The 27,653-nt window shown below is 49.3% G+C and overlaps 1 protein-coding gene across 4 annotated transcripts in view; it reads right to left on the bottom strand.

Moving 5' to 3' along the window:
• Positions 1–27,653, bottom strand: part of DOCK1 (dedicator of cytokinesis 1) — a 458,484-nt gene that overhangs the window by 65,973 nt on the left and 364,858 nt on the right. For all 4 annotated transcript variants that reach the window (XM_081267092.1, XM_081267094.1, XM_081267093.1 and 1 more), the window contains exons 30-33: positions 24,952–25,030; positions 20,499–20,599; positions 12,225–12,283; positions 5,052–5,200 (exon numbers count right to left, since the gene is read on the bottom strand). In XM_081267092.1, coding sequence (XP_081123218.1) covers positions 5,052–5,200; positions 12,225–12,283; positions 20,499–20,599; positions 24,952–25,030 — 388 coding nt within the window. The remainder of the gene's footprint in view (positions 1–5,051; positions 5,201–12,224; positions 12,284–20,498; positions 20,600–24,951; positions 25,031–27,653) is intronic.

Genomic DNA, 27,653 nt, shown 5'->3' with positions numbered 1-27,653 from the left:
GCAAAGTCCCCTGTAGAGGGCCACCCCGAGGGCCACCGCTAGGGAAGCAGCCAGCCCAGGTGCCCCCAGGTGTCCTCGCCTTCCTGCACACACAGCACCCAGGAGGGAGAGGACCGCCCAAAGGTAGGAGCTCATGCCCTTCCCAAGCAGGGATGGGGACGAATTGGCCCAGTGCAGAGGGGTAGAAGAGCCACTCTGGTCACAGAAAAAGTTAAGCAGTATCTAGTCCATCAAGGGACCACAGATCCCCCCGCTGTGAACACCAGCCTGAGAGGAACCCTTTAGGTGGGAGGGATCTCTGTTCCCAGGCTGCTTCGTACAAATGGGGCCTCCTACCTCACCTGCTCCTGCCTGGTCCAGTCTCCTCCTGGCTGGCTGGAAACAACACTCTCTCCCTTTGTGTCAGGTCCACACACAATGTGGTCCTGCACAGGTGACGGCCACAAGTGTTAGGGACCCTTAGTTCTTTGCAGAACTGAGTCCCCATCTGCAAGGACCTGCCCAGCAGAGACAGTCAAGATGACTTGGGGACTCACTGAAGCCCTGGAGGGAGCGTCCCAGGTCACTGTGAGGACATGGCTCCCAAATGGATAAGTCCACGCCACCTTGTCCTGCCACCAAGGCAGCCTGGCCAAGATGTGGCACTGGAGAGGCAGGAGAAGGGCAATGGCATGCTGATTTTCAAGGAAGAATTCTGGCTTTTCTTAGAAAAATGGAGAAAAGAATTTGACTCTTGGGGGAATGTAAGGGAAAGAACATTCTGGTACAATGGCCTCCACAGGCATGGAGGAGCACAAAGGCAGTGATTCTGGACAACTGTGGAAAAGCCAATGTGCACCAGCCATGGCTGGATGGGGTTTAATCTCAAGCAAAATGGCAGGTGTCCCCCCACCCCCAATCCAGCAGATCCCCTCTCCCCTCCAACTGCAGGAGCGCAGCCCAACCCGGACACAACACATTTCACAAACAGCAGGAAACTAGGAGCTCCACCCTCAGGGACAGAGAAACTTGAAAAGGATGAGCTATGTCATATGTTCAAAACACAAAGTTTTTAAAACAAAAGCCTCTCGTCTTCCCCTCACTCCATTAGGTTTGCACATCTGCTATGAACGCGGAGGCAATTTAAGCCCTTGTTGATGTGACTAATAGTGTTAGATAATTGGATTTGTGGTGGATCAGTTAAACAGCAGCCAACCGTCCCTGTCCCAGGAGCTCTTGGGTGGAGAGGCAGGCAGGGCCAGCTGTGCTCTGGAGGGCTGCAGTCACAGGCATGGCTGCAGGGAGTGGGGGCCTCTTGGCCAAGGGGTGAGCCGCAGCGAGAGCAGGAAGGAGTCGGGAAAGGTAGGAGGAGTGCCAGGGTGAGGAGAGCCTCGCTTACAGTCCGGATCTGAGCATCCCCTGAAGGTCGTGGGGCTAAAATCTGCTCCCAGTTGGCCCTACCGGGAGGTGGGGGACTCTGTAGGAGGTGAGGCCCGCAGGTCTTGAGGTCCCTGGGGGTGGGGGGAACAGTGGGACCCCAGCCCTCCACACTCTCCTTTTTCTTCCTGGCCATGAGGTGTGCACCTCATTCCTGCCTGATGGCTGCTGCTGATCACCACGGAGTGACCACCTCCCATAGGGAGCCGCAGTAAGCCTTTTCTCTTCATAAGTTGATTATCTCACTTATTTGTTATGGTGAAAAGCTGACTAACAAAATATTCTTTTTCTTTTTTTACAAGCTTTAGTTCACCTGCCTTAATTTTAAAAACCGATTAACCAATGGCTTAATGGCCAGCTTGAGTGGCTGACCATGTGCATTCTGAAGCAGGCTCTCCTGTGGACCTGGCCCTGCCTGCTGTGCCCTGGCTGGCCTCTACCAAGCCAGACCTGCTCTGTGCCAGAGAAGCTGCTTGCATTCATGCCATGAGACTCAAGGCACAAAGCTCCTTCATGGTAGGACTCCGAGAGCTTGGTTTTCTGGGAGAACACTGGAAGGTCTCAAAGCCCCTGCTGGGGAGTGGGTTAGACTGGAAGCAGAACTCAAGGCTCCTGCCCACACACCTGGGGGAAGCTGGGGGACAGAAAGCACTCCCTCCCAGGACTGTCCTGAGATACTCTGAAGCCACAGTGAGACAGCAAGTAGACAAGAAGAATGAGGAAGGGGAACCAGACAGAAGCCAGGCCTCATCCATCTTCATTCCAGCTGCCCTTGGCCTTTACTTTGACCCAAAGACTACTTTTTAAAAATGATGAATGGTGTAGTGTTTTAAAGGCATTTGACCTTATTTTTCTGGGCTAGTGACATTTATCTATATAAACACATTTCCCCCTTTGCCTGATATATATATATATATATATATATATATATGGCTTCTATTTTATTTTTACATTTCCAGGGATTGAACTCAGGGCCTCCTGAGTGCTAGGCAAGGCTCTACCACTGAGCTACATCCCGACTCCTTTTTATTTTTTCTTCTGAAACAGAATCTGGCTAAGTTGCCGAGGCTGGCCTCTATCTCGAGACCCCCCTGCCTTAGCTTCCCTTGAAGGTAAGCACACACCACTGTGCCTGGCTAAATACCGATGTCTGAGTGTTTTGAAAGCTCCTGGCAGTGTTTGTAATATGCAGTCAGGGCTAGGAACCAAAGCTAACTTCCCCCCGTGTTAGGATTGAACCCGATTCTTTAATAGCACTTTTCATAAACTCTTTCTTTGGGCTTGATTTACATAAAATTCAAAAAGTGATATAAATTTTCTGCCTAGGAAAAGTAGTTTAAATTATAATTTGTAGTTTCAGTGGGTTGGCAGTGAGATTGGGACCATGATCTGGAGCCAGCAGCAATGAATGTAGATGGGGTGTATCCTATAGCACTGATTCCAAACATTTTGGCAATGATGTCAAAAGTTACAAAATTACTTTGAATCAGCAATTGCATTTCTGAGAATGTATGCTGGGCAAACTTTCGAGATGAATTTGAGCTGTGTGCTTAAATGTGCTCACGGCACAGTTATTCACAGTAGTGACAATCTGCCAAGGATCCAGATGCCTGTAGTAGGGAATGGATCAGTCCAGGACAGTCACTCTATTCCATGAGAGGCAACACTCTCAGTCACTACCTTGCAATCAAGGACAGGGTCTCTAATATATTGTCAAACATATAGTGTTACCAAAAAAAAAAAAAAAAAGAAAGAAAGAAAGAAAAGAATAAGAAAAAAGAAAAGAAAGAAAGAAAAATAAAAAACCTAGCTACAATATTACACACATATAGGGAAACATATGTGTAAAGAAATGGGACATTTCATGTGCACTGATGAACTATCAATGAGAGCAACAAGACAGGTCTTTTGGTGTTTTTTTTTTTTAATGTCTTCTCTTTAATTTTATAAAAAATAAACAAGAGGAGACCTTCCTCTCCCATGTAAAAAAAGAAGGAATCAGGTAGGAAGGAAGGAAAGAAGGAAAAGACTGATTTTACATTTGGGAAAATAAAATATAGCTTCTCTGTTGCCCACACTGGAGTAGTTCCACATAGCAACTACCAGTCATGTTGTAAAGGCAGCAGAGGGGTCAAGGTGCAAGCACGATGACATCCCAGCCAGGGATCCTCTGTGCTTGGAGGGTGTTATGGGTGTACAGAGGTCAAGAGATCAAGGGCAAGGACTCCAACAATCAGACTCTGTTCTTGTGCTCCCTAGAGCTTCAGGGGTCAATCCCCCAAAAATGGCCAAGCCAGGCTATGTGCAGTGTGGGGCCTGCACTGGGAGCTGCCTGCTGCCCGGGGTGCAGCACAGAGACGGTGATCATGGCTGGGTTTCTGACCTCACAACAAGGCATAGCCACAGAGACATCCTTCACGGTGCCCAGGACTCTGATACAGGATTTACAGGCCTGCTTTTATTCCACTTTCACAAGAGCCCTTCAGGTACAGCCCATTTTATGCCAATGTGAGAGCTCTGAACTGGAGACATAAAGAGACCAGTGATTTGTTCAACATCCAGGGACTCCGCTGAGCCCAGGAATCCCTGTCTACCTGACCGGGGAGTCTGGACTCAGCTCCTGCTCCGAGTGGCAGGTTCCTTTTGTTTTGCAATTCTCTTTTCTGTTCTAGGAACTAGCAAATGGTTCTTCACGGATTCTGCCTTTGTACAATAATGGTGAAATCTACCAATGCACATCTGAACTGTTCAAAGCTCTCTTAAAAATATAGAGTACAAGATGGGTAAAGAAACTCTACCTTCAACATTAGAAACCACTAAAATCACACTACTTTAACAGATGCAGTTTTCATTTCCTTTCAAAATAGGACTCTTTCTCAAAATTCTCCAGAAATCCATGCAGGTTGCTCAGCATGCCAACTTGCCTGAGTTGCTGTATTTTCTAAAAGCTAACTTTTTTTAGGAGTCTTTTTTTTTCTTCTTCAATAGAAGAGGCCCTGACATTTGGACATTCAGGAGTATGTGCAAACGCGTGAGAGCACCTGTGCACACGTGTGTGCAAGTGCGCAGACTGCAGGAACACTACGCTTACTTTCATGGGATGGAGGGAAGGAGATTTTGTTACTTGCTAAGAGTAAATTATGCAGAGATGCCCTTCATGCTTTCACAGTGTTTCGAGCACTTTCTTTGAGGAATTCCCATCAGCCCCACAGCACAAATAGAAGATCCAGATGCATACATGGAAGAATTAAAGTAAAGAGTTTAAACTTTAAAGTAACATTACTATGCAATACACAGCCAGTCTGACAGAATACAGTAAATAACATTTGCTCAGACACTTTACCATGCACAAAGTATGCAGGGTGAGAAAGAGACTTTGACCCAGGGTTTAATGTCTAAGTCCAGATAAAAATAAGCAAATAAAAGCAAAGGTTGAGAACAGTCCCTCCCCGCAGATGATGAGAAAGAATGACAACTTATCCAACAAGGAAAATCCCAGGCCTTTCCCCCTTGAGCTGCAGGGAATTTTCACGTTTACCACTTTAACACTAGAATCTTCTTTGCATCTCTTCCAGGGTTTCCAGGCTGTCCCCATCAGCCCCTTGGTTGGCCACAGTGCACATCTGTGTCCTTACCATTTGGAAGCTTCGAGTCGAATGGAATTCACACTGCATCATATCAAAGAAGATGGGGATGGTGGCTTTGCGCAGTTCCGTCTCAGGAATGAGCGTCATTTCTAATATTGGGCCAACCATTTCTGGAATGAACTTTATCTTGTGTTGACCTTGGAATAAAGAAATATACTATTCAGAAATAAAAAAGCATTCAAACATGGGCTTAACTTCACAAAACAAAACAATGTGACATTGCACAGGAGATCTTGGGAATGTTCCTGTACTTCTCACCTATAGGCAACGAGCTTGAGGACCTCCAGCATTTCACATAGGAAGTGGGCTGTCTTCCCAGTGTTACAAGGGAAGCCATTCAAAGCCCATCCAACGGAAGGCCTGTGATCACAACTTGTGGGTCGCAGCAGAGCAGCCGCTGTTCCTATACACAGCTGCATGGTCCAGGGCCTGAGCAGCCACCTGACAGCCAGCTTTGGAAGGGGTGGGGACTGGGATCCGAGGGCCAGCATCTCATTTGCAGACAATGACAAGAACAGAAGTGGACATGGGGAAGGCGGAGGTGGTCTCTTGGGCCCTTACTATCGCCAGCGTCTCATGAAAGTTTACCATGTGGCACCTCTGTAGGTAATGCAGAGTGACTTCTATGACATTCCAAATGACCACAACTAAGGAACCAAGAACAGCCATCAGAACTTGGGTGGCAGAAACAGGAACAATTCTACCTGCTGTGGCTATTGGCTGATAGGAAAAGGCTTATTTAAAGAACTACGTTATTAGTCCCAGCTCACCTATCTGTCCAGAAATGACTTTTAAAGAATTCAGGAAAATGTTTCTTCAAAAGCTTTTTAAAATAATAATGAGCGTTATGTTAGCTCACATCACTAATCATGGGCTGCAGACAAGCCTCCGAGGAAGCACCTTCTCATGGACTCCTCATGAGAGCCTCAGGAGACAGGCACCTTTCCAACCCGTTTTATAGACGAGGACCCAGGGCTGTCTCCCTGGATGCTCAGGGAGCTGCTCGGGCTGCTCAGGGACCTGGAAGAGCAGGATTTAGACTGGCTCTGAGATTCTGGCCCTTCAGCTTTGGCCTCATTTTACTGATTCCTTCCCTGTCTGCTGGGCCCAGGATCTCTGAGCAACATTCGGACCCTGTCCACCTCTCTGCAGCAGCATCAGTGCACCCTGTCCACGCCCCTCCTGAAGTCAGCAACCTCTCATCTTACCTAGCATCGTTGGAATACTACAGTTCTAAGATAAATCCCTCTGCAAGTAGAATGGCTTCTTGCAAGCACCAAAATTTTCATTTCAATAGTTTTTGCTGGAAATCTTGGCACTGCACTTTTGTGGGCCTCTGGCTTTGGCTCTGATGGCAGCTCAGAAACAGCACTGGAAAATCCGGCGGCTGAGCCTAGAGAAACCTGCCCCTCTCTCCTGCTAGCTGGGGGTCTGCTGCCACTGTGCCCCACCCTGTAGTGGCCCCAGTGCCCTTTGGTTGTTCTGCCTCTTAGTTCCTGAGGTCTGGTAACCTAGGTGACCTTACAGAGCTTTAAGTGAATGAGGAAGGCAAAAGGACAGAGAGGTGGCAACCCTAAGGTTCCTTCAGGACCTGGTCACTGGGCCTCTGCAACAAAGCTTCTGGGAAACACACTGCTCCACACAGGGACCACTGTCAGGACAAGATACAGGGGGGTCCATCAAGAAGGGGTGCTTTAGAACCCCACCTAATGGTCTTTCATCTCCGAAATCTTCACTTATCTCCAAATCACTCCCAGATAACTAACATCATTTCATTCCCAGCACATAAAAGAAAAATGTGCAAGAAGTTAGATGCTTGAATGAATTATTTGTGACATTTTGCTATGAACACCAATACTTTATCCAGAGTTAATCAATCTTACTAATTCTTTGACACAATCAGGAAACAAGATGGATACCCTAAAGAATTTAGTATTCTTTACAATTCAACTCATACAGATTTCCACAAAGAGAATCATCAGACAAATTTGGCTACTATAAATAACTGTACTTAAGAAAATACATAATCCTCCTACTAGCCTAAACAAAATTTTTCTAGGGACACACACACACACACGCACACACACACACACACACACACACAATGTAACTTTCTGTAAGGAGCCTGCATTTATTCATATCTGACTTTCAGCTTTTACTAAATCATTAATATTTAGACTAAAGCTGTTACAGCATGAGTCTCATCCTCGCCAGCTGCTTAATGTTTCTGGAAGGCCTGTAACCGCTGGAAAGCATTCTCTTGAAAATGCCATTAGATTCCATCTCTCAGGTGACGCTTTCCTTGTATTATGCCGAAAAAATGTCAGAGCCAATGTTTCCGAAAACAGATGATAGTGACAGCGAGTTGCTCATCAACCATGATTTCAGCATCATAAAGTTCTGCGTGTCACCAATCTCTTTTCGCGTTCCAAGCTGGGAGGAACGTGAAGGCAGGAACAAGTGGGTGTAGATGTGGAGATGGGAAAACCATGTTACAAAGACCCGGGCACCACCCTCCCACTAGGGTGGGAAACACTCTGGGCTGGAGGGGCCGGGGTTCTGGGGACTGAGCACAAGCTAATGGTAGGTGATGCTCACGCTCCTCCAGCCCCTCAACCAACTCTTCCCTATGAGGAGATTCCTGCAGTGTAGACCTCAAGAAAAAGAGGATGCATCTTTCTTCTCCTTTGGAGACAGAGGAAGAGCAAGCCACTCACTGCACCTCTGGCCATCTGACCAGTCCCTAAGACTCCCTGGAGTCTCTATTCATGGAACTGCTTCCCGCCCCAAGCAGCAGCCTCCACAGTGTCCGGATGATAGCTCTACAGTCACCAGAGCTCAGAAATCCAGGCATGAAACAGTCTTAAACCAGGAAAATCTCCCTACACAGGAGCAGGCAGGGCAAAAGTCCCACCAGCCGACTAAGACTATCAGGCCACACCGAGCAGTATTGGGGTGGGCTCCGAGGAGAGCACAAAATTTACTCAGGCCCTGAAAACACTCCTATAGGAAATCCTGCAAGAAAAACATCCCAAACCAAATCAGCCATTAAAGACCTGGCTGTGGACACACTGGTTCTGGCTGACAGGAGGCAGGTGTCTGCTGGCTCTGGTGCTGAGGTAGGAAGGCAGGAGAGGTGCTCAGCAGGCTGCCTGGGAGTGAGCTTTGATACATAACTGAAGAGCCAGGTACACCACATCCCCTGCCTTATTCTTTGGAAAGAGAGTCTGCCTTTGATGTCCCCTTTCACACTCAAATTATGAAAGGCCCTGGAGGGAAAGCACCATGCCCGCCCCTGGGGAGGTGCCCTGTTTATGGTTGTGTCAGATTGAGCACAAAAGCCCGGGTTCCTGCTCTGACGCTGGGCTTGGAGGTGCACTCAGACCCTTCATCTCAAGGGACCACAGGGAACACTGGAAGATCCAGGGAAGAAGTGGTGTCCTAGAGTCTTCTGCACAAGGCCTGACCGAGTGACAGGTGACTAATTATAAGATGATAAATATATCTGATCTGACTTCTAGTTTTATTTTCTTGGCACAGCCAACTCTAGCAGTCTGCCAAAATATTCCTAAACCTGAGCCCATTGGAAAAAATAAAATAAAAAGCTGTGTAGAAAGTAAGTTGTGCATATCCTGAGATGTGCCGTCATGAGTTTTGAGAATGGCACCCTGCACAATGACTCCTGTGGTCAGGTTCCACCATCTGGGACCCAGAGTAGGCAGGGGCCACTGCCTGAGGTGGCCCTTGGAGGTATTCTCAGGCACTGCCTGAGATGATCCCTAGGCAGCAGATACCTTTATTATTATTTCTCTAACTTTTAAACATTTCGTTCTTTCCTTAGCAAGGAACCCAACCTGGTAGATAATGGTTATTACTCGCTGTTTCTGAGTCCTAGCCCTTACTTGGCCAAGGTCATGGTTTCCTACTGACCTCTAGACTACATCTCAGGCCATAGCTGATGTTCCCAGCTGAAGATCTGCAAAACACACCTCTTATACATTGATCACTATATTCAAATCAGCAAATGACAGGTTCAAACGAGGGGATTTTCTCTCTTAACTGCATCCTTTATGCTACAAACCAAAAGTCTCCTCTCGTCGGGCTCCGCTTATTTGGAACATAATGGCAGATAATGTCCAGAGAACAAACTGCTCTGAAATGGCTTTAGAAATGTGAGCCAGACCTGAGTGGGTCTCTCTAAGGACCAATGTAGCCCCTGGGAGAACCATGAGAGACTCACATCCCTCTTCCCTCTCTTTGCTTTCTTCATTGCTATCACAGAAAATGGCAAAAAAAAAAAAAAAAAAAAAAAAAGAAAGAAATGGGTCCAGTTTTGATGGTGGTCAATCTCAGGGATTCCAGAGTAACATTAAAAATACTTAAAAAAAAAAAGAAAATCCAACACATGCTCTGGGGGTGTGGCCCTGGGGTAGACCACTTGCCTAGCAGGCACAGGGCCCCACAGAAAAACAAAGAGAAAGAAACAAAGAACAAAAAATAAGACACAAAAACTGAAGTGGAGAAAGCACAAAAGCACCCATCAGGGTGACCGCTGGCCAGCTGTCGCTTGAGCTGGGTTCTGGAGTGTCCCTCTTCTGCAGGCAGTGACCCTACGGTGGAAGGCCCTTCAGGGATGGGAGGGACCTTGGGAGACTTGCAGGGCCAGGGAGAGCCATGTGGTCACTGCAGCCACTTTTGCAGAGGAAGCGCTTCAATGTGCACGTAGGTCTCTGCCCCTGCCAGGGTGGGCGCCTCTCTCTCCTGGGAAAACAGGATCAAGCCATTCCAGCAGGAAGTGCCTGAAAGCATGTGTGGGCCTGTCCCCATGGTGGGGGTAGTCCCACTCTTTCAGAAAGGGCTCAGGTAGAAGATGGCCTCAGAGAGAGGACTGTCTAGGAGAGCTAAGTGTCTGCACTGAGAGTCCAACCTGGCAGGCAGAGCCCATGTCACCTCCTTCGTTGATGCTGGGCCTAGCAAAGCCCTGGACTCCCTGTCCCCCAGCTAGAGCCAGCATCTCCCTGAAAGCCACCTCTCCAAAAGTCCCTTTGGTCTGCCTGCCTGTGTCATGGGGCTGCACACTGTCCCTGTCTGGCACAAGTCCTGTCTCTGGCTGCCAGGGCAAATGACAAATGCATCTGTCGTGGCATGGTTTTAAGAAGGACACAGAGAGATCAACTGGAGTGAATCACAAATGGTCCTCTTCTCTGCTCCAAAAGCCTTAACATTTTTTGATGCTGAGATCATCATGCATTTATGCCCTAGAACATCTGAGCCTTGGACTGGAAGGCTCCTGAACCCTTCAGCCCCAGCTCCTTCCCTCACAACCCAGAGAGCTGAGTCAGGGCAGGGGGGGGACCGAGCCCCCTGACTCGGGCCGCCTGGGCAAGGCAGGCGGGGCAGGGCGGGGTGGAGTTCCCAGGTGGGGTGTACTGGGTCTCTTGACCCCATGGGTTCCCACTCTGCCCCCTGGAGCACCAGGAAGACCAGGACAGGATGGCCACTGCAGGATTCTTGCCACAGAGACTAGTGGCCTCTGATAACTCAGAGCCTGTACTCAGGTCCTACAGTTGTCACCTGCAAAACCCCAGCACAGAGTGTCCTTATGGGGTCCTCGGTGGCCTCCAGTGCTGACACCTGGGGCATGTGGGCCTGTGCAGGCTCTGTCCCTGAGAGGGCACAGGGGACAGGGCCACTTGGATGCTCTGAATCCCTGCCTGGGGCTCTCACGGCAGAATCTTGCTTCTGGAAGTGTAACTGGGGTCACGTGGGACTCCCACACTGTCGGCATGGCCCACAGAGTGTCCTGGTCTTGTTTTTCAAGGGGTTTGGCATTTCTATTTTGGGGTAAAAATCCATTTGAAAAAAAAAAAAACTCCATTCATTATTTAATCAGAAAGACAACTTTTGGAAGTTCTCTTAACTTTCCCTGGAGACAAGATGAGGCCACTCTTTCTGTGTCTGCTGACTGAGGAGGCGAGGTGTCAAAAGCCCTTCCAAGGGAGTCACAGAGGTCACTGAGAGTTTGCTGGCCACACAGGCATGGCCTGCAGAGCCTGCTGCTGTGCTCCCAGGCTGTCCAGGAGGGCGCTGGAGTCCATGTTCAGAGTTTAGCACTTGTTCTCTCCGCATCTTCCTAACCCCACTTTCCAGGCGCTGTCCAGAGCCAGCACTCACTCAAGAGCCAGCGGCCGGCTGTGGCTCTGTTCCCCAGCCCCACAGGAACAGGTGGCATCCTGCTCAGGGGAAGCGAGATGAAGTGGACAGGGAAAAGAGTCTCTGGGACAGAGGGGAGAGCAAGGCCCCTCTTGGGAAAGCCATCTCCCAGGCCACCCGAGAGGAAGAAGCACAGGCCTGATGATTCTGAGGCAGGAATACAACGGAAGCCTTGCTCAGGACCTCCTAGGCCACCAGCCCCTCCTGGCCCAGGACACCTCTGCCTCAGGCAAGTTGAAGAGCAGAGAGCAGGCCAGAAAGAGAGCAATCTCAACATAGGCCAGGTTCTTGGAGGGCTCAATAAAGGCAGGGGGGAGATCCCAATTTGTCACCAGTCACATTTCTTTCAGGAGCCTATCTAAAAGAACTAGACCTGGTATTGGCTACAGTTCAATAAAGAGTTCCTTGTGGTTGTGGATGAGAAAAGCAGGTGGGAACGCTGTCTTCACTTACAAACGAGGCTGTATCAATTTCCTATCATATAATAGGACTTATTATTGCCTCAGCTGCAGGAGCACATTATGCTTCCACCACTTGGTGGCAGTGTACCTAAACACCCGCATCCAGGTTTGAGTGGTCCATGGACTCGTGAGATGTTAAATTCTGCAAATCTGAACACAGTCAGTGGTGGCAAAGGTCACAGCGGGATGGGCTGCAGGATTTGAGACCTGAGCAGCTTCCAGGGCGATGGCGCCTGCAGCAGAGTGTTCACCAGACACCAGGGGGTACTCTCCTGGGTGCTCTGTTTGCCCACCAATCAGATTGTCTCCCCTCTCCCTTGGCCTGTCTCTCAACTACTGAAAACTATGAATGCGGAGAAGAGTAATTCCTGCTGCCCAGGAACAGAAGCAGTCAGGTTGAGCTGTCCCAACGCTGCCGACCAGGGCTAGGGGCATGACCTGGCTGGGAGTCATGATGCGCCCCCCACCCCCGAGCCTGGCCACTCACCAAGGTTGTACCACATGTCTCTGATTTCAAAGCCGATCTGCCTCCTCATGTCTCCATACCTGGGAACAAGGGGAAGGAGAAATGCTCGGTCACTGGGAGCATCTGAAACTCAGGCTCCTGCAAATGCAACTAACGTCTCCCTCATTGGACAAATGAAGGATGGGTCGGAGCTCCAACTTCCATTGCCACCAAAGGCCTCGCAGGTGGTGGAATCCGGGATCTCACTTTCTGTGGGTAAAGTGTGGGGAGGGTGGTTGCGTGCTCCAGTCCCCAGGCTGGGGGCCTGGGGGAAGTTTGTTGTGTATGCATGCCGTTAGCATTTAGATGCCAAGTCGCACCCCACCACACACATAGCTTTCTGTGTTAAAATTAAACCCGGAAGAAAGGGAAAGCACATCCAGATTTCTCCTATTCTTCGACATCACTTTAAACGTAAGGAATGACTTAACACCAAAACATGTCAACGAATGTTCCACCGGATTTTGTTTATCGGGGAAAATAAATGCTAATTTTCCTCCCGGTGGGCGAACAGAGGAGGTGTGTGTTTCATGAGTAAACAGAATTTGATGCTTCAGAAGATAAAGCTTTATTAGTTTGTGAGCAATTTAACTTTTTCCTTTATTGCCTAAGGAAAAAGCTGATTATATTAAAAATAATAATTTGCAAAATTATCCTACAGTATTGCGGCTTAGCAGCTGCTCCGAGGAGCTCGATGTTTGTCCTCCCGGCAGCTGACGAACAAAGGGAAGCGAGCGATCGCAGATGAGCGCTCCTCGGCTCTTGAGGCTCTTGAGGCCAAGATGGGGCTGCTAAATCAAGCGCCCCGCCTGCCACCACCTTATTAAAGTCTCTGGTGCCCCAAGCTCCTGTCTGTCACTCACGGCAGGAGGGTTCCAGCCCTGTGATCATCTCTCCCTGGAAAGCGACTCTAGGCAGAGAGTCTCTGGGGGAGGAGGATGCAAGATGGAGACTGAACTGGGAGCCCAGCCTCTTGCTCCCAGGGTCAGCTGTTACCTGCAAGCCTGGCCAGCACTCAGGTGAATGCAAAGCAGGTACTCTGTGAATGGGGTGGGGTCCTCAGCTGGCAACATGGCCATCCCCAGGCTATGGTAAGCAAAGGGCTGTCACAGACAACAGAGCCCCTGACTCAAGTTCATGGGTGACAGAGAAGTGCCCTTCCACATATAACTCAGGCACCCCAAATTGCCAGGCGCTGTGCCACCTGAACACTGTTAAGCTGTTCTTCCTTTGGGGGTCTCCTGATTCCCTTTTGTGCCCTGGCACCATGAGAGGGGTACCCCAACAGCCGCACAGCCCAAGCTGGGGAGGATGCAGCTGGCTGTGTGGTGACCTGGCCTTGTCATCCTCCTGGCGTTTATGGGGAAGCGGTGTGGGAGGCAAAGCTGTGTCCACGCCCAGTGCAGCCTCCTCTGAGTGTGGTCATTCTCACTGACCAGGTGGTCCAGTCTCTTCCGGCCAAGCATGCATCCCACAAGCTTGGAACACAAGGTGGCCCCAGACACAAATGTCCCCAGCCTCTGTTCAGACCCTCAACACACCCAGGAGGCCAGCCACCCAGAGGAGGTAGAAGCCCTGTGCAGGGGGTGGGCCTTTTGGCTGCTCTCTCAAGCCCTGGACACTCCCACATCTGAGCCACAGGGGACTCTGTATCCTTTTTGGATGGCGCCTCCGCAAGACCAGCACAGCCCGACATCAGGCTGAGCACCAGGCTCCCTGCTGCTCCACCCCTGCCTCAGCTCCTCTCCGGTCCTAGGATGGGAACAGTTACAGCGACTCAAAGGAAATCCTAAGGTTTGGAAATCCATGCACAGGAGACCAGAGGCAGCCATGGGGGCACCTTGCAGTGACCCAAGGTGGCTCTCTGTCTGGGTCTCCCTGGCAGCCAGACTGATTTTAAGTTTTAATAAGAAGGAATCTCAACATGCCTCAGTCATCCCCAAAGAGTCACAGCTCTCATGAGAGCTCGATGGGGCTTCCCGCGCTCCCGGGTTCCCCCCCGGAGGAGGGAAAGGTCACAGTGGCCCGTGTCTGGGCTGAGGCTCGTTATTGGAGCTGGTGGCGACCATCCAGATCATGGTAAAATTCCTCCTGAAATTTGCAATCCAGGGATCTGGGCAGAGACAGCCAGTGGGAATGAGGAGAGAAGGGTCCAAGTGCTCAGGGCCCAGGCCACTGTCTTCCCGCACATCTCGGGGTGCAGAAGTGCTGCACAGCATAGCACCGAGCTCTGGCTTTCGAAGTACTTTCCTGTGTCTCCATCCTCCCGTAGGACTGTGGGGCAAGCAGGCAGACCTGGCCTAATGCTCTTCCAAGGAACAAGTTTGCAATCCAGCGTGCAGAACTGACATGCACGGGGCCACAAAGACAGAAGGTCAGGAGCTGGAGTCGCCTGGCTGTCAGTGCTTCTCAGCACACCCAGCTTGCTTGTGTCCACCTGCAAATGGGGCACAGGGGCATATGCTTGGGAGGGAGCTGTTCCACCCCCAGGACAGCTAGGATCCTACATCTAGGCCTGCCTCTTATCCCAAGGAACAGAAAAAACCATGTCCCCCAGAGACAGCTAGACTTGGAGGTGAGGTCCACCTGAGCCCAAATCTAAGCACAACTGCAAATTGCTTGACCACTCTGACCCTCAGTCTCTTCATAGTACTGGCAAAGTTCATTCCCAGGCTTTGGTGGAAGATAAGAGGGGAACCCTGGTGTGAGCAAGCACATGAGGCAGTCTAGAGTTCTGTTTCGAGCCTCAGACTGGACCTCATGTCAGCACCCCCGTCAGGGTCCCAGTGGTTGTTTAGACTGAGTCTACTAGTGAACATTCAATGAGCATTTCAGACAAGACCCATGAACCCAGGGAACTAGCCAACGATCACACAAGACATAAACACACGTCGTGCATATCGCACCTGTGAGTGTGACCTCACCTGGAAATAGGGCTGTGCAGATGCAATCTAGCTGAGTAGTGGGGTCCCTAAATCCAACCAGTGGGGTCCTCACAAGGAGGGGAAGATGCACAGACAGACACGTGGGAAGGCTCGGGGAAGAGCCTAATCTGAAGACACGGCAGGGACTGAGTTAACTCAAGACACGTCAAGGACTGGGGATGGCCACCAGAAGCTAGAGAGGCCTGGGACACATTCTCCCTCTGAGCCACAGGAAGAGCCCACCCAGCTGGCATCCGGAGCTCAGACTTCTGGCCTCTGTGAACATGAGGAGGCAAGTTTCTGTGGATCCGAGACAGGCAGCTTTCATTCACTGTCAAGGCAGATGGACCTCGGCCATTAATGCAGTGAGTGACCCATTCAGTTAATATGCTGGCCAGTAGGTGGCTGGGACCCACCAGGGGAATGTGCCCTTAAGGAGACAGGATGAGAAGACCTGAGACAGAACTGAGATCCAGCACTCACCCTCAAGGGGACAGGCACGGCCAGGAGAAAGGCCCAGAGAGACCGGGCAGTGAGTGGGGAGTGTGCACAGCCACAGAGCTGTGGTTGGACTGTGGTGTCCCTGAGGTTGGTGTGCTGAGGCTCGGTCTGCAGTGGGACCACTGAGGGAGGAGAGGACCTGATCAGGTCATGCGGTGCCACCCTGAGACCGGAGCGATGTCCCAGAGAGACTGGCTTGGTTCCCCAGACTGGCTCGGGTCCTCAGGGAGGCAACCGCTCTCTTAGGAGTGGGTTGGGCATCCTGGACAGTCAGGTCTCCAGGCTGGACGAGTCTCCAGATAGAGGGTCATCAGGAAGCAGCTGGCCTCCATCTCTCTCACATGTGCGCCCCTACTACACCTCACTTCCATCCCCACTCCTCACCCCATGGTGACACAGCACAGGGCCCTCACCAGAAGCTGAGCAGGTTCTGGCATCATGCTCTTGAAATTTCCCATCTCCAAAGCCAGTAGACCCAATAAACCTCCTCTTTTTATAAAGCAATTGGCATAAGGTATTTTGTCATAGCAACACAAAAGGGACCAAGATAAGGGGAAGGACAACAGTGTTGAAGGATCTGGGGAGAGCAATGGAGAGAACTGAACCCCGCCTCCCTGAATGAGGGCCTTCCCACCTGGCCAGGGGTGCTGAGGACCACAGGGCTGTAGCAGGAGCTTGGGGTGATGTCAGGGAGCAAGGGACAGAGAGGCAGGGAGGGGGCTGAGAGCAGGTGAGGCATCTGCATCTTGATGACAAAGACCGCAGGTTCCTGGAAAGGCAAGAGGGGACGGGGGTCCAGGTGGGAGCACCAGAACCTTCCTGGTTAGACGCAGGGCTGACTCGAGGGCACCAACAGGGCCCAACGGGTGCTCGGCTGGCTTTGCCAACATGACGCTGGAGCAGAGTTCCCACTCAGGAAGTCTCCCTGGGTCTCCTTCTAATTCTCAAAGTGAGTTTGTTTTGAGTCATGAGTCTCTTGAAAAACAAATCAGCACAAACACAAATTAAATGGATATTTCCTGTTATAATCTGTGACATAGAATCATAGCTTCCGATCAGGTCACACTGCAAAACGGGGCTTGTCATGGCACATCAACTTCCTCCTAGTTTCCACATGACGTCCTGCCTGCAGCTGGACGGAGCCCATGGGCCCCTCAGAGCCCACGGTGTGGGACCGGACGTGGTGTTTTGGTCAGTTGCAAGCCTGCCCTTTGAGGAGGTGGTGGACTTGCGTGGGGACGGCCCAAAGTCTAAGTGGGGAGAGGGTCTCGTGGAGGGCGGTCTCTGCACACCGTCAAGGGCACAGGGGGCCTTTGCCACTCGGCTCATCTTCTCATGCTGGAAATTTTCAGGGGGCTTTGATGCTCAGATGTGCTGGAAGCCAAAACTGTGAGCTGTTTTTCCTTCTGAAACAAAGTCCTGAAGGAGCTCTTTTGCCACCTGGTCCCACAGGAGGACACACGGTGACTGGCATACTAAAACTGTCAAGCTAGCTGCTAATCAAAAGTCCACTCCAATGCATTTTACTCATACTTCTTGAGCCCTAAAAACATACAGGGCTAGAGGAGGGAAGGAAGCAGCCATGGCAGGGTTAGCGTTCCGTTGACACCTCGGTCATCCCTTGAGTCACTAGCACCCCGAGGACGTCTGAGGCTCCAGCCAGCTAAGTTTTCTTATTATGCACTTTGATTCTAGGGTTGCCTGTTCTGTGGGTCACTGACCAGTTCTGTGCTCAGTTTGGGTTTGTAGTCGGTCCTTGGTGAGGCAAGGCCCACTCCTGGGTGTCGCCCGGTTTACTGTGGGGAACTGAGATCCTAAGCAATCTGTGGCCCCAGCATCAGGAGGGTGGAGCACTACACAGGGGGATGTGCGGGCAGCCTCTGGGACTATAACTTCCTACTATTTGAGCCACAACACTGTGGACCAAGCAGAGATGAGAAGGTGCTGGGCTTGTAAAAAGGAGAAAAGGGGTGGAAGATGCTCCTGAGATTCCTTTGGAGAGAGCCCAGGGGCAGCAGAGGGGCAGCAGAGGGGCAGGCGTGGAGACAGTCCTGAGGATGCCCCTTGACATGAGTCCTCTGCAGAGCCTGGGTTCTCCACTAGGCGAAGATAAGCAGGTGCAACATGCTCCACTGAGCCCCAAGTCAGCCTCCAGCCCTGGCTCAGACCCATAGGGTCCCCAATCCCCAGCCCCTCCCTCATGCCTTGCCCCAAGCACCCCTCCAGGCTCTGCTGCTCCCTCCACTTCCACACCCTGAGCACCTCTTTCTTTGGATCAGCCATCATTTAGGACTCTATGCCCCCTTCTGAGCTGACTGCTGACAAGTCAAACTGTCAGACCTCTCCATGTTCCCTCCTTCCCTGACAAAACGTCCACCTTCTGGGAGGCCTTCTGATCCCCAGGCCGACCCTGCAGGCCCCCCTCCCACTGCCAAGGCCTTTTCCTTGCCAACTAGGCGCAAGTCTCCATCAAGGGGACTCCTCCTTATCTTCTGCCCCTGGCAACCGGCTCACCCTGCCTGAGCACGGAGCAGCATGAGCCCTTTTACTGGATCATTTCAAACCAACCAAAACATTTCTAGATGTTGTATGTGCCTAGAAAATTTAAGAATTCAGGTGGGATATCTTAAAATACTTCTTATGCAGCTTTTGCTATTTGAAATAAGATTTGCACATGGATTATAAAGTGTTTAAGGTCTATTAAGGGAAATGAAGAATACAGCAAATACTGGTGGCTCCTCACAGGGTCTAGGACACTGAAAGGCCTCAGGTTGCCCAGGGCCTATCTCAGGCTTATCTCAGTAGGAGAACTCTTTGTCTGCATGGCCTGTCATTGCTGCAGGGGGATCCCAGGACCCCGAGAGACCCCCCAGACTCACTGTGGCCTTGAAGCAACCCTATAGAGTTTGGGGAAGACACCTTCCAAAATGCTCCGGACTTTCCCTTGGGAAATGCATGGGATAATGCACAGGGGGACTCTGGCATCTCCTGTTGCTGCAGTCAGGAGAGAGCTGCATGAGGCCCGGCCCAGAGGCCCTGCTGGCTCAGGGAGGAGGACACCAGCTGGTGCCAGTTCTTCTAGGCACCTCTCCTCCTGCAGGCATCTTAAGGGCAGGTGCTTGGCAGAAATGGTTCCGGAGTCAGCTGCCATGGGGTCTTTCACTTTGGGTGGCCATCGTGGGCAGCGACTCTGGCACAGGCTGAGCTCTCCTGTGCGTCAAGGAGTCATGGCAGCCCTAGGTGAGTTGCGCTGCAAGGGATCGGAATGAGCGGGTTGTTACTATTTCTGCACTAGGAAAGCTTTTGAACTATAAGGACAGCAACATCACCAGCCACTGTCCCTCATTTCCTGTGGTCCTAGGGAACATGAATGTCCTCAAGGAGGAGTCCCATGTTGGGTGCGTCTCCAGCAGATGCTACAGGGTAAGTCTGTCTCTGGATGGATGGGTCTTCGGGAATGATGAGGACCTGTGTTTGTCCAAGGAGTGCACAGAACTCGTGGCCATGGGTGGGCACCCTCTGTCTACTCTTATGCATGGCTCACCAGGTGCAGGTCTCTCTTCCGAGCTGTGATCATTGTCCACAGCCAGGGCTCTTCGGAGCTGCTCAGCTGTAGGAGCCTGAGGGAAGCTGGCCAGGTAGTACCTGCTTCTCAGTTCGTTGGTGTGGGTCAAAGGCCAGGGAGCCCTGAACACAGTACAGGTTAAAGCCTTGGTCTCCGAGCTCCCTGGACCAGGAGCCTTGCACTTGCTAGGCACAGTTAGCCAGAGATTTGACCACCCTGTCCATCACCTTGCTCATGTGGAAGATACAGATGACACAGGGCTTAATGAGTAGTTCTGTTTTTGTAAGGATTACGTGTGAAAAGCACAAAGCTTAGAAGGTCACCAGCACATAGTACAAGCTCAGTAAGTTATTTGCTGAAGCCTCTCACTCTCCAGGGACAACGGGCTTTCCATTTTTCCTGCACACTCAGAGGATGCCAGGAACGCTGAGCAGCTGCACCTCCTGAGCCTCCCTCTGCAATCTCGAACCTCAGGAGCAGCAGGGACTTGGCAATGCCCGGGCACAGCCAGGACGTTGCCGAGGCATTCTAAGCTGTGACTGGGCACCACGGTGCCACTTTGGAACTCTTTTCAATATACTTATGACAGGGACAATGGGAACAGGGCAAATTCTTGAAACAGGGGCAGAAAGAGAGGAGGCAAGACCTCAGGGTGCCTCGCTGTTGGAAGGAACTTGTGTGACCATGTTTTCCTCGATCCGGGAGCAGGTGCAGTGAAGGGTGCAGACTAGGGTGAGGGAACCCCAAGTGCCCTGCAGCGACCTCGGCCTTCATGGAGCTTCCTCACAGAGGCCCAAGGGGCTGTCCAGTCCACTCAAATCTCCTGGACAGAAGACGGCTGTCTGCTGCCTGAGGGAAACCAGCAGTGAGAACTCCGCCCTGAGTTGCTGGACAGTCCCAACAGGCCAATGGCTTTCACCAAAAGCCTGATTTATAAGCAGAACTGGAGAATTGAGCAATAAAGTAATGTGGAATGACATCAGAAAGAGTGCACAGCAAAATCGTCATCTCCAGAAGCTCAAATCCTGTGTTGCTCTAATTGTCTTGAATTGCACCGACTTTGAACCTACCAGGATGAATCCTGCAATTTTAGATCTTGATTCATGGGTTAGAAAAGGCAATACCCAATTCATGATTTAAAACCACCCCTTCATTACACCGTGATTACATCTCAATTTGTACCCAGTTGGCTTAGAGAAGACATGAAAATTATGCTAATAGAGTTGGAGGCGCCTGCCCAGGTTTCTGAGCAGGGCGAGGACTTACTTGTTCAGGATTTTGGCTCTCTTAGCACTTGAGAAATTCTCCAGTTGCAAGGACTCTTGGGTGAGGAAAGCAACAGCCAGGTGAAAGTAGTTGTTCCATAGCTGAAAACCAAAACCGGGATGTGTTAAGTTGTTGTACGGCCCAATGTGTGATCTCCCAAAAGCTCTGAAACATTTATCATTTGCTTGACACAGACTTCTGAAATGTTTTTGAAAACCACAGACCTGCCAGCCAGTCTCCACAATGTGTGGTGCAGGCTGAGCTGTGGCTTCCAGGTTGCAGTGTATGCCCTTAAACCCTGCTCTGCAATTCACTGCGCAGCTAAACTAACCTCTCTGAGCCTCACTGTCCTGATGGGTTGGGAATTCCAACAGTATCTCCTTTGGCTTATGGGAGGCACCATCAAAGGCCTGAAGTGTACAGAGGTGCAGACAGGGGCAATACTGTGGAGCCTGTAATGAACACTTGGCTCCTATTATCATCACATCTTGGTGCTCCTGGTGGAAGAAGAGCATGAAAAATCATGATTCAGTTTTTTCAGTGCTGGGGATGGAATGCAGGGTCTTAGGCATGCTAGGAAAGTGCTCCATCACTGACCCGTGCCCCAGTCCTTCTGATTTTTTTTTATTATGTCAAAAAACATTATTCATACACTCAACAATTAAGGAAAACTTGTAAAAAGATCAAACACTTTATATTTTGAGGATTTATGGATGTGATGGTATTTAGAAGAAATTCATCTACAACCAGGACTGTAATCAAATGAGTTTCAGAGTCATATTGAAGTAAGTATGGATGGACTGTGGTTTTAGTTACCTGTGAGGGGCATGGACATTTAGGGGCACTCATAGGCTTGGAGAGTGTGGGCTCCATTTGCTGGATCCTGCCTGGGAATGGGCACCTTCTATGGTAGCACATCTCTGCCTCCGATTGCCACAGCGCCCAGGAGCCACAGCCTGTCCTGCCCCACAGGGGGCTGCAGACATGCCCAAAGCTGCAGGCCACACGTGACACTGGGCAGGTACCCCTGCCTCACAGCTCATGCATCTTCACTGCCAGAAGGGCCCTGCTGCTCTGGCCTCTTCTTATAGCAGGGGGGCTCCCACCCACAAACAAGCACATGGATTTGAATGTGTTGGGGTTCAGGCTGAGAATCCAGGGGACCAAACTCAGGCAGCAATCTAAAGTACATTGTCACTGATGCTCTGGGAAGGAGGACCCCTCCCAAGTTGTTCCTTTTCTTTTGTTTTCTTTTTTTTTTATTGGTTGTTCAAAACATTACATATCTCATGACATATCATCTTTCACACATTTGAGTCAAGTGGGTTATGAACTCCCATTTTTACCCCAAATACAAGTTGCAGAATCACATCGGTTACACATCCACATTTTTCCATAATGCCATATTAGTGACTGTTGTATTCTGCTACCTTTCCTATCCCCTACTATTCAAAATGACCCCTCCCACCTATGTCCTCCTGCCATAGCACTCCAAGGACCCTGGCCATCATCAGCTGCATGCTGAGAACCACAGTCTGCACCTCTGCAGGACAGGCCCGCTGTGTGCATGGTCCCAGAATTCATGAAATGTCAGATCTTATGCATTTAAAGACAATGCACCAACACAGGGCGTTTCTTTTTAAATGACAGTGTCACTAGCTCCTCACTCATTTTCTTCTAAGGACCAGGACTACTGTGGAGCCAGAAGCATTCATGGTATATCACCATGACTCCCCAAAACAAGAGTCAGGTTCGTCACATCTGCCAAGGTGCAGGCTCCATGCTGAACCTAAAGAGCACATGGCTTTTAGTGTGTTGGGGTTCAGGCTGAGAGTCCAGGGGCCAAACTCATGCAGCAATATAAAGTGCATTGTCACTGATGTTCTGGGAAGAAGGACCCCTCCCAACAACCATGACTGCAACACACAGGAATCCACCAGCCTGCCATGTGCAAGGCCAGTCCAGATCGAATCCGAAAACCTCATGAAGGACACAAATACCGTCACACATATTCCAATAGGGGTTAGGAAAACACAGGTAGGGTGAAGTCCCCCAAACCAAGTTTATTTATAAGTTCAGCAGAATTCCCAGTTAAAATCCAAGCAATATGTGTTTAAAATAGAAATCTAACTAGCTGATTTTGAACGTCATAGGGAAGAGGAAATTCACAAAAATAGCCAAGATAATTTTACATTAGAAAATGAATCGGAAAGAACAGGCTCCACTGGCGGGGCCTAGAGAGGCAGGTACACAGCAAGAGGAGCTTTCAGGCATGCGCGTGCAGCCATGCTCTCCAGAGCCTTGAGCCATCATGATACGTGGAGCAGAGTGACGTCAGAGCCTCACCCCGAGCTAGCTGTCTCAAGCCCAGATGGAGCACCCTCAGAAAGCTAAGAAAGTGGGAAGGGGCTGACAACTCTGAAGCCAGCCTCTGCAACAGCGAGGTGCTAAGCAACTCAGTGAGACCCTGTCTCTAAATAAAATACAAAATACAGCTGGGGATGTGGCCCAGTGGCCGAGTGCCCCTGAGTTCAATCTCGGGTACCCCCCACCAAAAATAAAATAACAAGCAGCAAGGATTTGCCAAGCAAAACAAAACCAAATAGCTGTAAAACAAATGTCAAATTTGAACAGAGACAAACTAAGTATTCTTAAGCAGAAGCTTAAACACATAACCAGGTTATATCAAGGACTCCAACATTGTATATATGTGTATGCATATAGATAGATGTATAGATCAATATACCCACATACATATCTATATAGAGATGTGTGTATCTACACACACACACACACACACACACACACACACACACACACATACACACACAGCCCAACAGAAAAATAAGCAGAGGAGATGATTAGACAGTTCGCAGTTGAAATTCTGTAGCTGGACGGTATTCTCAAGCTAACTAGTCCTTGGGAAAATGCTAATAAAACAAAAATCTACAATATGAAAGAAGTTGGTGCTAGAGAAGATTCTGCTGCTGTCAAAGAAGACTGGGGAGATTGCAAAGGGCTATAGCATTTTGGGAGAGCGGCTCATCTCTTCCATCGGGCTTAAACCTTCCTAGCTCACCTGGCCATTAACCTATCTGCGCCCACGCCTGCACGGTGACACACAGGTCTCACAACTCGGGGCAGCAGGTCTAGGGTGGTGATAAACTGGAAGCAGCTTCTAGGTAGTCAGCATAGAAATGCTGGGTGAGTGCTATACATTGTATTGCAGAATATGACTGGACTGCAGACACAAAATAGGAACTAATTCATGTTAAAAGCAACAGGCAACAGGTGGGGGACTGCAGAAGCACATGAAGGGTCAGGGAGAACACGTGGCAATTAGTCACAGCTGCTATTCCAGAGCAGGGACAAGAGCTGTAAGGGGCAGGAGGAACTTCCCTGTAAACCCCAGGCACTGCCCGTGCATGGCTGCCACAGAGGACATGTCTGTGTCTATGAGGTGAAAACAAGCATCAGCAGGAAGATGATAAAAAATTATAAAAGTCACATTGTTACCTGGTATATTATTACTATAATATTGTATAAGCCTGATAGATTAGAAATTTAAAATTAAAAAACTATAAAAGAAATAAAGTGTACATGCCTCAGAACTTCACCTAAAACACTATGTATCGCGTGAGCTGTGCATTTTCTGGAGGCTGGATGTATGGGAGAGGTCACAGGTGTCTAATTTCTATTATCTGATGACACATTTTTGGATTAGCTGCTGAGAGTATATACATTTTTTTTCAGGGTCCTTCTCGGTGAGCAATCCTACCCAGAAAATAAAAATACCATTTGTATTCTTTTTTATTTGCAGACTTTTGGAAAATATTTTAAGTAATAATGAGAAATAAAATCACCATTAACAAAAACACATCTGGAGTGCAACGGGATTGAGAGCCACTGATGCACAGTAGGGCATTGTGCCACCCTGATGGTGCATACACCATACGCCTGCCACACACACACACACACACACACACACACACACACACACAAGCAGTGCACTAATGAGATCTTTCTGAAATTGGTGGACCAGGTGATGACAACCCTGGGGCTGGGGACATAGCTGGCACAAAGCCAGGAGACAGTATCAGGGGAACACAGCTCTACAGCAAGCTGAATGCGGATCCCTCTTCTGCGCCTCAGGACAGGCAGAGATCTTGGCAGCCACACACTGAGGCTCGGGCCTCCTGCACGGGGAGTTCCTGCCTGTCACTCTGATTCTCTCTGAAACAACTCCATCTCCTAACTTGCTAAATTGAGCAAACGCCCTGGAGGCGTCATTTCGCTCCTCCAGCTGCAATAGTACACACTGTAAATTTCATTTCCACACCTCGGATGGAGACCAATTAAGTTCAAGGATTAGGAATATAAACCACGGAGCGCCCATCAGCCATTTGTTTTAACACGATTCCTCCGCAAAGGTCGCGTCTGCCTCTTCTCTTACCTGTAGCTCAAAGTTGGCTTGGTCCAGAAATTTCTTGTTCAGCATATCTGCATACTGATTAATCGCTCGCAGGAAGACTCTGAAAGATCAAGAGAAAATTACATAATTACACACTCAGGCTCTGGCACCTCTGTGGGCTTGGCATTTCAATTAGACACCACCCCAGACTGTCTGGGATGTGAAGCCTCCAAGTCCTGTGCAAAGCTGGAAGGTTTGGCCAATGAAAAGCTCACAAAATTCTATGCAGATGTTCTCCAAATTTAATCAAGGAAATTAGGACATGCAGAATGAAGGAAACACCAAAATAACAGCTCTGAAAGTAACATTTGAGAAGTATTACTGGAAAAAAATCTAATTAAAAAAAAGGTGCAAATAAAATCCTTTCTTGGAGTTGCAATGCCTTAATATTTTATTATTAAATGATCTTTGCTTAGCTGGCTTTTTAAAGCCATAAATTTGAAAGTGCTGTCAGCATACACACAAGCAGGCTAGGAATGGGTTTGGTGCAGCACCACTATGTTGGATGTACGGCTGGTTTCAGTATCGTCTGCCCCATGAGCCACAGGCTAATTTGGACCCTCTTTACAATTTTTAGTGGATAGAGAAGTTATTTGATAAGAATTTTCACTGGGATTTCAATTCCTTGAATCATTAATGATATTCCATTTGAAGCACGGTCTTCAATTCCTTGGCGTTGTCTTTCCTGTGGTGAGATTCGCAATTTGGGCTGTCCCCAATGACAGCAGAGTACTGTGTTTCCCAAGCTCACTCATTCAGTAGATTTGTTTTACAACCCTCAAAAGTGTTGACATAAAGCTTCGACCAGCTCCTTCTTTGCAAAGGGCCCTCTCCCCCTGCAAAGACAAGGCTGCAGGAGGAACTGGCATCAGGTCACAGATAATGAACTTAATTACACTGCTCCATTCAGACAGCAGGAAGCAGCCAGAGTGTAAGGCAGATCTAGGTTACTTACTACCACCTGCTGCTCTCTGACAGCATTCTCTCTCTCTTTAGCTCAGCTCTCTTGGAGAAGTGCCCTGCCCTTGCCATCCCAGAGGTGTTCAAGGCCAGTGTGCGTGGGAGGAGGGAGGAAGGGGTGCCACCCCACCTCGCCCAGTGCATACTTCCCCACAGTGTCTCTCCCACTCATCCTGCCTGCAGCTCTGAGAAAGGGGACATGCAGACACCATTTCCGCAAGACGCCTATCAGCTGGAGGGAGGGCCCATACGGGTGTGCCACAGGGACCCCCCAGTGCTGGAGCTTGCTCTCAGTCATGGAAGAAAGCTTCAGACAGACTGATCTGGGCTCTTCCCTGGCGATGTTAAAATACAGCCGGAATGGAGGACTGAGTGTCTTTAAGTAGCTGTTAATGGAGGGCTGTGGGGATCACTGCCTTGTCCATCACCCAGTGCCCAGCTGGGCAGCAGCACCCATCAGCTCCAGGGCTGCCAGATTTTGCAAATAGAGAATGCCCAGTTAAATTTGAAAAATAGCTCTTGTTGCTGAAATTTGTAATTGCCTTAAAAAAAAAATAAACTGAAAATACTACATTTGGGCATCCTGACAAATTTGTGTAGAACCCAGGGAAAACATTACAGAAAACAGGACTTGCCTCATGTGCGTAGGAGGCCTGGGAAGTCTGGTTGGTGCTTGGTCTTGGACTGGGGTCTGCTGCCCCACGTTCAGTCCTTAGAGCAAAGACATGAGGCTAAAGAGAAGACGGGCCATCCTACCCACCTGATGCTCAGCACTTGTATGCAGATGGCCACTGGGGATGCACACTGTATTGACCCTGGGAATTACAGACCATGCCCTGGGCAGCAGCTTCCCGAACCCCAGGGTAGGCTCCCAAGCTCAAAAGCACAGACCATAACATTTTTTCCCTTAATTTTTTCCTTCAGCTTTAGAACAGGGTCCCTATGAACTCAAAGAAGACACTGTCTCCAGCTCTCTATGACAATAATGACAAGTTTACTAGAACATGCATTATTATTATACGGTAATTATTTTGCCTCAAGATAGCACCCAAATAGTTGCAATATGCTACTTCTAATTAAGCTTTGAAACAATTCCAGTTAGCTAAATAAAGATATTTCTTAAAATGTTTTTTTTTTCTTTTTATAAAAAAAAATATCATGCTGAAATGATATAAAGCCTGAACAAAAACTTTTTAATGAACCATCAACTGTAAAAGAGCAGTGCGGAGAGATAGATTCTAATATAAATTTTTTTAAAAGCAAGGAGAGAGAAAATAATACAGAAGGTAAGTTCTATGAGGAAAACTAAAAGAGAGATGGCATGAAAACCATAATCAGGGCAGTAAATAAAGATCAGAGGAAGCTCAGGCTCAGTGCAGGAAGGGTGGTGTCACTTGCTAGAACCATCCAGAACAAACACAAACAACATCTTCCATTTCACACTCGCTGGGATGAAAAACCTAGCCACGTTCTCGAGACCATTTGAAGATAAATCAATTAGCTAACTAGGCAAAAAGGAACATAAGCAGAGACTTTTAGGTAAGAATATCTATTATCCAATGTGATTAATAAGTTGCTTCTAATAAATATCAAACTGGGGAGCATAAATAAGGAAATCCCATTAGAATCTGAGCATAACGATCGCCTTCAGTAGCAGAGGAGCAGGAGGAGGATCACAGGAGAGCCATGAACCTGGACTGAGGGCAGGATACCTCTCCAGACAG

This window comes from Spermophilus citellus, assembly GCF_964194105.1.
Source record: "Spermophilus citellus genome assembly, chromosome: 15".
Classification (NCBI taxonomy): domain Eukaryota; kingdom Metazoa; phylum Chordata; class Mammalia; order Rodentia; family Sciuridae; genus Spermophilus; species Spermophilus citellus.
The sequence above is the reverse complement of the archived record's forward strand: the minus strand, read 5'-3'. Positions and strand labels throughout refer to the sequence as shown.